Source organism: Poromitra crassiceps, assembly GCF_964638095.1.
Source record: "Poromitra crassiceps genome assembly, chromosome: 17".
In the NCBI taxonomy this organism is placed as follows: Eukaryota; Metazoa; Chordata; class Actinopteri; order Beryciformes; family Melamphaidae; genus Poromitra; species Poromitra crassiceps.
This window is the reverse complement of record NC_139635.1, coordinates 34578289-34588997: the sequence shown is the minus strand read 5'-3', so window position 1 is coordinate 34588997 and position 10709 is coordinate 34578289. Positions and strand designations below refer to the sequence as shown.

Here is a 10709-nt window from a genome sequence, read left to right as displayed (position 1 = left end):
AGATTGGATGGGCTGGAAGGACAGGGAGGAGTGAGATAGGGATTTGTGCTGATACAGCATGGACATGTACGTTTTCATGTTATATTGTTAACTGGCAATTAGGTGACAATACATCTCAGGCGATGCAAAAGTAATGTAACGAGTAATGTAGTAAATTACTTTCTCCAGGGAGTAATTAAATAAAGGCATTACTTTTTTAAAGTAATGTGTAATGTGTAATATATTACTTTTTTGAGTAACAACCCCCAACACTGGTAATCAAAAACAAACTTATCAGAAAAACTAGCACTTGAACAATACATCAGCATGAGAAGAACTACCTAAAATGACCAAACTATCTTTGGGGAAAATTTATTTGACGTGATTTTTTTTAGTTTTGCTCATGTCCCATGCTCATGTTTTTAGTTTTGCTCATGTCGAGATGTTCTGGCTTCACTTTTGAGGAGCTATCATGATCTCCATATTTTATACAGTCAATGAGTGAGACGGAGAACAAGGACATTTGAATTTGTGTGGCACAGAATAACTGCACAGACGCTTGAAAACAGGGATCTCATCCTCTTTCAAGAGAACTGTGGTGCGGTTTGTTAGTAGTGAAAACATTACCAACCTCACCAACTGCTAACCTGATGGTGCCAGGTGGTTTGTTTTACAGAACCATCTGGGAACTTGATCTTAGAAACCAGTTAAAAAGGGAAAACTTTCAAAAAAATACTTGGCAGATGATTGGATGAATCATCTGTCTATCATGGGCTAACTTCATCCACTTCGGACACTGGTCCAATGCATATGCAGAGGTGGAAAGACTACTGAAAATTTTTACTCAAGTACTGTACATGCATTGTTACTTTAGTGAAAATTAACTCAAGTACAAGTAAAATTACTAGTCCACGAAATTACTCAAGTAAGAGTAAAAACGTAGCCTATTTAAAAGTACTGAAGTAAAAGTACATTTGCGTTGGTTAGAGGTTAGATTCTCTACCCGAACCCGGCCTGGCCCGTGGGTCGGGGCCCGGTTGGGACGGAATTTCCCCTCTATTCCTCGGACCCGGGCCAGGCCCGTGGTCAGATATAATGCCCTTTCATTTTTTATTTTATTTTTTATAATTGGGGTAATATTTGGTGTGATAATCAGAATGTTACCTTATCAATCACTGTATTATTCACGAGACTGAACAGACAACATAAATATAGTTGAGATAAATAACCAACTTACTAAGAAAATTACAGGTTTGGGCCGGACTCGGCCCATGAATGCAGCCAATGTGATGGGCCGGGCTGGGCTCAGACAGAACGTGCACAGGCTTGGGTCAGGCTTGTGTTTTGGGCCCGATCTAAGTTCTAATTTACGTTACTTTAAAAATGTTTTATATTTTAATTATGTACCCCTGTCGTACTGAACAGCTCATTCAAATGCAGCCAGGGATGCTCAGTTTGGAGATTCTCTCCTTTGCCAGATGAGCTAGAGCTGCTAGCAGCAGCAATCTCACAATCACATACATCCATTGAGCTATGGATTCAAGATTCAAGATATTTATTGTATATTCATTTGTCTTATGCTAGGGAACTCCAAGTACAGTGGGTACATAGTCACAACAGTAATATTATGTATGTAAATAGAATAAATAATGAAAATAGCACCACTTGTCAGTGGGAGGAGCAGTCTATCAGCAGTGTCCAATTAAACTGATATTTCTGAACTCGTGTGACGATGGGGATCATTACAATGTGATTGTGTCAGGGGCGTATCTACGGGTGGGCCTGGGTAGGCACAGGCCCACCCACTTCTTGCCCTTTTTTTTTTTTTTTTTTAATTGGTTGTTTTCTAGAGGCAAACTTGCTGTTGCCTTGTTAGCTAATGGTTTTGTAGCCTAAAAACGCAGGGCACATCATCTCCAGAGTCTAATGCATGACAACTTCATGACATCTAGGAATTTTGCGCGCTTTGCGTGCAAAAATATCATCATGCAATTGCCCCACCAATTTTATCCAGGCCGACCCAATTTTATCCAGGCCCACCCATAATTGAATTTCTGCCTACGCCCCTGGATCGTGTACACCTGTCAAATTCAATTGGTGCAAGCCACCAGTTTAGGCGCCCTAAATGCGAGAAGTGATTCTGGACATGTCAGCGAGCAGTCCCAATGCTACTGTGCTGTTTTCATAGTGCCGTGTGCAAAACAAAAATCTAAATTTACTCATTTACTCAGTGTACATTTAAAAATAATCAAGTAGAATATCTATTATTAGAAGTACTCAAGTAAAAGTAAAAGTATAGCATTATAAAAATACTTAAAAAGTGCACATCCTCAAAAGACTACTCAAGTACATGTACTCGAGTACTTGTTCTTAAGGACTTTCCACCACAGCATATCTGTCTGCACGGAAAGATACATTTCTTGTGTGATCATGATCTCGTGAGTCCAGCTGCCTCACAAGGTTAACCAACTGCAGGAAATAACCCAACCCACAAGGTTTCATGTGTATAAAGAGACGAATGCTAACATCTGATAACCAGCAGTTATTCATATATATATAAAAAAAGAACTGCAAAACTGCCGTCTGGTCAGATAAGGTAAACTAGAAATATTGGGTGCTTTGCGCACTCATTTCTTGGGCCTCACTCGCTTTGCGTGCTCACCTGCTCTGCAGTCGAGCAACTGAGCAACTTGATTAACTGAGCAACTGTTTCTTTATTTAAAAGGATCCCCATTAGCTGACGCCAACAAAATTACAAAAGAGAATAAAACATCAAATAAAAGCAAATAAGAATAAGACTGAATGATGAAGAAATGAAGATGAAACACAAATAAAAAGCTAAATCTAGAAACTAAGACAATAATACTGTAATCATAAGAAACGGACTAAAAGAGATATGATAGGTATCAGAATAGTGTATCTGCGTGTAGGTAGGAGTTTCCTTTTAAAGCAAGCCTTTCCATTGATAGAACAATTGGAAGAGGGTTCCATGATGCGATTGCCCTGTATATGACAGCTTTTTTCATATAGTTGGTTCTAGGTCGGGGTAAAGTCATCTGACCACCACTAGCCCCTCTAGTGGAGTGTGTATGAATATTTGAACTGTTATTGTGTTATTATGTTATTGAAAAGAAAGTTAGGAATCTGTGTTTGAATCGCTCTATGAAAATATATAAGTAAGTTAGCCGATCTTCAACACTAAGGGCTAATGTACACCGCCTCTGGAACAGATGCGGTATGGCTCCGGTACGGCTGCGAACAGACCCACACTCATGTAATCTGTCAGACAGATGCGGGATCCGACTAGCCTGGGTAAACCCATCCCCCACGTGACCTGCTCTCAGACCTGTTCTCAGTCACTAGGGACTGGGAACTGAGAGAGCAGGTCACGTGGGGGCTGGGTTTACCTAGGCTAGGATCCGACAGCCGTAACGTATCTGGTGTACATTGGCCTGTAAGCCATGTGAGACATGCATGCATGTCAGCTACGCCTACGCTAGACCTAGGTGAGCATCTCAGGACCAGCCTAGCTGCCTTGTTTTGTGCGCGCCCCTTCGTCTTATTATTATAGTATTGAGATTACAGCAAAGAGCACAGCAGCCATTATACTCAGCTAAAGTCTTTGTCAGGACCCCGCTGCCACTCAAATCTTTACCCTGGCAGGATGACAGGCCGGCAAAACTCTGTCCAGTAAATAATGTGCTACTTTTCAGTCCCTATATGAGTCAAAAAGTCAATGTGTGATTCCGACTAAAGAAAACACTTTGCATGCAACACTCAAAACCAAAAGTAAGTGTGCAGCAAATGTGGTTTGAGATGATGTGTGTGATATGACTAGCAGTCTAAAGGTGTCACTGGGGGAGGAAGTGTTGCTGGGGTGGATGGAACAACTGAGAATCAGCCATATAAGGACACAACTCATGGGTTCAGTCTCAGCATCCGGGTCACACTGCACCTACACTTAACGCCTACACTTTTCTTGAGGATGAGAGGGATTTTTACCACCACTGACAACAAGTGTTTTTCACATTTGACTGTTAAGTTAACCCTTGTTTGTTCATTGAAACCTAAGTGACCAATCCGACCAACAAGTCAGGTTTCACCCTATTCATTAAGTTCTATGTATTCATAGCATTCCCATCATGTCACATGCATTTCATACCAATATGGCGCTTTACAATACACACAGCTCATTGGCTGCGTGTGTCATTTGATTGTAATCACCTGTTAATTGATTACAATCACCTGTTATTTTCCAACCAAGATGGCCTTGTGGTGATGTAACAGAATACTATCAATCGTTAAATATAAAACATCTTGACTGGGTATTCTTTACAGTTTTCAGAGATATTCTAATAGCAACATTATAGCACTTTGCATTATGGTACACAAATTACAGGGTCATTGTGTAATTACATAAACATCATCAGAAAGTAACTCACAATGGCTAATAACGAGTAACTATTTCTAAGTACAATGTGTAATTTCTCAGTTAACTGCCGGTAAGTAAAGTGGCTCTTACTCAAGAGAAGGGAACTTACACATTCTAACTCTGAAGATAGATTTGTTACGCAATACTTGTTGTGAAAGAGGAAACACTGTGGGAACTGTCGTAGTGCAAACTGAAGTCATCAGGCTTGAGGCTTGATAATGTACCTCAATAAATGACAAGCAGCCAATAATCAGGTGTGCAGGGTTTAAAATAAGCACAGGGAATCACAGTATCCATTTTTATAATTGAATTTTAAATTAGTTTTCCTTGTCTTTTCAACTGTGCTCTTGCAGAGTTCGACCCTCCCTCCAACCACACGCCGTGTGTGATGCAGATGCAGACTCTGACGGGGGCCTTCCTCTTCTCCCTGGAGTCCCAGACCACCATTGGCTACGGTTTCCGCTGCATCACCGAGGAGTGTCCAGCCGCCATCATCCTTCTCATCATCCAGCTGGTCCTCACCATGGTGATGGAGATCTTCATCACTGGTACCTTCCTGGCCAAGGTACGCTGAAGAAATCCAGCTGAGTCTATCGAATGACACAACATGCTGGAGGTACAACCATGTCTCAAAGAGAAAAGAGGAAACTTCTGCATGGAAACAGATCCATGCCATTTTCACATTCATATTTATTGAATGAAATTGAATGAACCTTTTCTCAAGCGTTTTCAAGTCAAACCAGCACTGTGTAGTGTGTACTATGCCCCCCTAAATAGTCCTCTTATACATATTCAGGCATATACCAAGGGCTTGGATTTTGGGCAAATATGAGTATTTGAAAGGTCTCAGTGAGATCTTTTCAGTGCCAAAAGGACACAACTGACATCATGACCCCTAAGTTGTATTTAAACACACAAAGCCATAACAGTAAAAGTACAGTATAGGGCAGGGGTTGACCAAACTTTTCCATCCCAAGGCCCCCCAAATAGCATTAGTTTTTGGCCGTGGCCCCCCTATTGCAAGATACTTCTATTTCCTTACTTTAATTAATTAATTATTACCTAATGATTTAACTTGTATCTCAAATATTTTCTCATTGCTTCATATTCAATATTTCTTCATCAAGATTTCGTTATAAACATTGTTCCAGACTATTACCCACACCAGGGGGAAATGACAATGAATGTGGTGACGTTTTGACTGGCAGGCAATTAAACAGATGGGCATGGCAAGTATGATTTTTATGTGTAAGGAAAGAATTAAATTATATTTGCTAATACTACACTAAATATACGTTAAATAAGTATATAAAAATAGATTCTATTCTTCATTTATTATACTGTAGTATTAACAAATATAACTGAATCATTTCCTCCCTGGCGGCCCCCCCAGCCCCCACTTTGAAAACCACTGGTATAGGGGTTTGTTTGCTGACAAAAGGGTGTAACTACACTTACACCCTTTTGACACCTAGCAAAACACCTCTTTTGACACTTACCAAGCCTTTTGGGTTGAGGATTCTAACAGCACTTAAGTCAGCTTGCTGACGTAAAGGCTGAATTATGTTCACGCTGCCGTGAATGGTGCGGGGGTGGAGCGAGGGCCGGGCGGGTCAAATGACGTAAATCTGTTGGGCGTGGTTATTCACTAGCTCGGTCGGGCGCTTGCCGTGTGCCGGATTTTTTTTCTCACAGCGCGACCTCCGCACGGCTTCTCTCCAAACATGGCCACTTTCAAGCAACTGAGCCCTGAACACTGAGCTGTGTTTTCGCCACATTTCTTGACCCATGTGGTAGGCTATAAACTTTGATTTGCAACTGTTAGTTTTTAGTCATTTCACCAAGTAAATGTGTTGTGTTGAGAGCATTATTGAGAGAGATTAAAAGCAGCACAGGCAATCAGGGCTGAGAAGTAAAACGGCTTTCAGTAAAAACAAGTTTGGTGATTCCTTCATGTGCTGATGTGCGGTCGTTTGAGAGTGAAAGCGCACTCAGTAGTGCACATAATAGCGTTTCATTGCAACTTTTCATGGGCTGTTCTCACTATTACCATTGTACAATACATGCTGATCACTTGGCTGATCACTTCTGATAGTATAATAGCATCTGCCTCAGCGCGAGGTCTGCACGGTGACTCCCGGAGACTCGCGGTGCTCCACCCCCACGGAGCTTGCTCGAGTATAAGAGCACCTTAAGTAATGCTAACATGGCAGCATGATCACAGCATGCATATAGGCCTACATGTATCCCTAATAATTCATAATCCTACCTCAAAATTAGATGAATGTAAAAAAATTACGTACATAGGCCTATATTCAAAATGGTATATTGTAATGTTATGAGGGTAAACTGGCCAAGATGAGCTATGATAGTAAGACTGCTGGTTAGTTATCCCTCTGTGTTATGAGGAGTTTTACTCTTTGAATGTGTACCAGCCAGGACACATCCAAAGAGCTGTGAAACCTGATCTTGTTTTATATTTCAGTGTTGAATGAAGTGTAATTGCTGGATTTGTATGGAAATGAATGTGTTTTACAGTTGTTTACTTACATATGCCCATATTCTGCATGGCTGTATTGGGACAATGTTTGTGCCAAAAAGGCATATTTTTACTCTTTTGCCATTTAAAAAGTCAACAAATATAATTCAAATTTGACTGTAAGCACTATTGTTTTTATAGTAATGCTCAATCTTAAAAATAACAAAACGTTAATATATTGGTAATAAAATATGTGGTAACAGCTGCAGCTGATCCAAGACAGCGTTGCATGTACCTGCTCTATGAACAGGTCATCAGGTTAGACAGGGCTGACTGGCTTGCACCTGCTCTATGAACAGGTCATCAGGTTTAGACAGGGCTGACTGGCTTACATGCACCTGCTCTATGAACAGGTCATCAGGTTTAGACAGGGCTGACTGGCTTACATGCACCTGCTCTATGAACAGGTCATCAGGTTTAGACAGGGCTGACTGGCTTACATGCACCTGCTCTATGAACAGGTCATCAGGTTTAGACAGGGCTGACGGGCCTACATACACCTGCTCTATGAATAGGTCATCAGGTTTAGACAGGGCTGACTGGCTTACATGCACCTGCTCTATGAACAGGTCATCAGGTTAGACAGGGCTGACTGGCTTACATGCACCTGCTCTATGAACAGGTCATCAGGTTTAGACAGGGCTGACTGGCTTACATGCACCTGCTCTATGAACAGGTCATCAGGTTTAGAAAGGGCTAACTGGCCTGCATGCACCTGCTCTATGAACAGGTCATCAGGTTTAGACAGGGCTGACTGGCTTACATGCACCTGCTCTATGAACAGGTCATCAGGTTTAGACAGGGCTGACTGGCTTACATGCACCTGCTCTATGAACAGGTCATCAGGTTTAGACAGGGCTGACTGGCCTGCATGCACCTGCTCTATGAACAGGTCATCAGGTTTAGAAAGGGCTGACTGGCCTACATGCACCTGCTCTATGAACAGGTCATCAGGTTTAGAAAGGGCTGACTAACCTTCCTCTGCTCAGGTCGCTCGGCCAAAGAAGCGAGGAGAGACAGTGAAGTTCAGCCAGCATGCTGTGGTGTCCACGCTCGAGGGCCGGCCCTGCCTCATGATCAGGGTGGCCAACATGCGCAAGAGCCTGCTGCTAGGCTGTCAGGTAATACTGTGTGTGTGTGTGTGTGTGTGTGTGTGTGTGTGTGTGTGCGCGTGCGTGCGCGTGCGTGTGTGTGTGTGTGTGTGTGTGAGCTTTCTGATATGTCTCTTATAACAGCCTCATCCCTATTATACTACTACTACTACTATTGCTCCTACTACCACCATCACCACCACCACCACCACCACCACCACTACTACTAATATAGTTCCATTAGGAGTTAGTAGTACAACCCCTACTAATACTATGCTATACTACGACCATTACCACTACTACTCCTGCTACTACCACTACTAATTATGAGTGGTAGCAGATGTAGTGGTAATTGGTAGTAGTTGTGCTACACCAGTATACAACTACTAACACTACTACTACTAAGTTACCACCACCACTACTACTACTACTACTAACCACTGCTCTTACTAAAACTAATACTGCTACTACTTCTACTAATATTAATACTGCTACTTGTACAACCACTACTATACCAGTCCTACTACTCAAAACACACTTGGTTACCATAGCTGAACGATGTTTGGTCAGGTGACAGGGAAGCTGCTGCAGACGTCTCTGACCAAGGAGGGTGAGACGGTTCGCCTGGAGCAGAGGAACGTGCCGTTCCAGGTGGACACGTCCAGCGACAGCCCCTTCCTCATCCTGCCCCTCACCTTCCACCACATCATCGACGACAGCAGCCCCCTGAGAGCCTGGGCTGCCAAGGGTAAGGAAGGATGCCACTGAGGGAGAGAGATTTGGCCGGGGGCGGTACTATTATGAGTAAATCAGGCAATCAATGATGGGGTGGAGGGGGTAGTCTCTCTCTTCCACAATCTTCGAATGCTCCAGAGACAGCCTGTACTTATCCGGCCATTAAAATGTGGACAGAGGAAGTGTCATCTTCCAAAGGGAAAAAATCACACCCAGGTGTAGAAGTAAGCGGTGCAGGATTTGAAGGTCCAACCCCGTGTGTGTCCGTGCACATGTGTGTGTGCGGCTTTCGTCTTTCATCGGCTTGGAGCTGCCGCACCATCTGACCCCACTCTCACTTCCTTGTTGTTCCTTGTTTGAAGAGAGGGGGAGGGGCCTAGCCTAAATCTCGTCCACACATCTCGGTGAACACATCCCGTGCTCACACACATAGTCACTTATAGAAGTGGCTGCACCGTTTAAAAAATGCTTCAGACGGGAAAGAAGTTTGATGATATTCGATCCATCACAACACTCGGAGATGATTGGCAGGTGATTGGTTACCCGCCTTATTTTGATTGGATATCCCGCCTTATTTTGAGCAGATTTTTTGACCTGCGAAGTACAGATGGGTAGGTGAGAGCAGAGAGGAGGGAGGGAGAGACTATGGAGGGGTTGAAGCGGTTCAGTCGCTAGCTGCTGTTTATATTACGCTCTTAAATATTCAGTGAATTTTCCCTGTTTCCTTCCTTCCTTCTGCTCTCCTCCTATCCCTCTCTTTCATTTCTTCCTACACCCTTCTGTAATCCATCCTTCTGTTCCCTTCCCTCCCACTAGGTGGCGGCTGGACAGACCCAGACCTAGCCGACTTTGAGCTGCTGGTGATCATGAGCGCCACGGTGGAGCCGACCTCTGCCACCTGCCAGGTCCGCACCTCCTACCTGCCCGACGAGATCCTCTGGGGCTACGAGTTCCCCCCCGTCGTCTCCCTCTCCCCCTCGGGCAAATACGTGGCCGACTTCGCCTTCTTTGACAAAGTGGTCAAGACCAAGACCACGCCCGTTTTCAAACCGGCCAGCCCCCAGCACGGGTTCCAGGGCAGCGGGGGCGGGTCTGTGACAGAGGGGGTCGACCCGGAGAAGATTCGTCTGGAGAAGAGCTACAGGGAGAGTGGGGAGGACCGCGGGCGGGTCAGAGACAGCAGTGCCCTCAGTGTGCGCATCAGCAATGTGTGAACGGCTGGACTGGTAAAGATGAGATACATCCCAGCCAGCACTTCATGGACCGCAACGTGCAAGAGGTGGCCAAGTTCAGCATCAACCCAAACGATTGCACAAGCATTTTGAAAATATGACATTATGGCATGGTAAAAAAAAATCATATTCAACCAGCTTTGGAAATATCAGAAAGAAATGTAAGTCTGATTTGACAAAAAGATGCTGGCAGCAGCTATGGACGACAAGGGACATAATTTCCATCATTTTGGCAAAGGCCGTCTTGACAACTATTCAATGTCAGAATGTGTGCTGGCACTATACGTTTTAGACTGGGTTTGACTGTGTTCATGTGTACAATGAAGCACAACACAATATAATGCCTAACTGCAGCTATTCAACACACACACACACACACACACACACACACACACACACACACACACACACACACACGCAATAACACGGAACTACCCTGCTCACAAACTTCCCCTGACAACCATGTACATGTCTGTGGTAGCCTATTGGAGACAGAACTCATGCAGCATGAAATAGAACTGGATTTACCGAAACACACATATGCGCGCGTGCGCACACACACACACACACACACACACACACACACACACACACACACACACACACACACACACACACACACACACACACACACACACACACACACACACACACACACACACACGTAACATTAATGTTTTGTGTATACATGTCAATGCACT

At 43.7% G+C, this 10709-nt stretch overlaps 1 protein-coding gene across 1 annotated transcript in view; it reads left to right on the top strand.

Annotated features, from left to right (window-relative positions):
• The window catches only part of LOC310792168 (ATP-sensitive inward rectifier potassium channel 10-like), a gene marked incomplete at both ends in the record, with an annotated part of 13130 nt that extends 3140 nt beyond the window's left edge, over window positions 1–9990 (top strand). Inside the window, 4 exons of the mRNA XM_083653891.1 lie at window positions 4765–4976; window positions 7940–8071; window positions 8612–8789; window positions 9593–9990. Of these exons, the coding sequence (XP_083510017.1) occupies window positions 4765–4976; window positions 7940–8071; window positions 8612–8789; window positions 9593–9990 (920 nt within the window). The remainder of the gene's footprint in view (window positions 1–4764; window positions 4977–7939; window positions 8072–8611; window positions 8790–9592) is intronic.
• Between the last annotated feature and the right edge of the window lie 719 nt (window positions 9991–10709).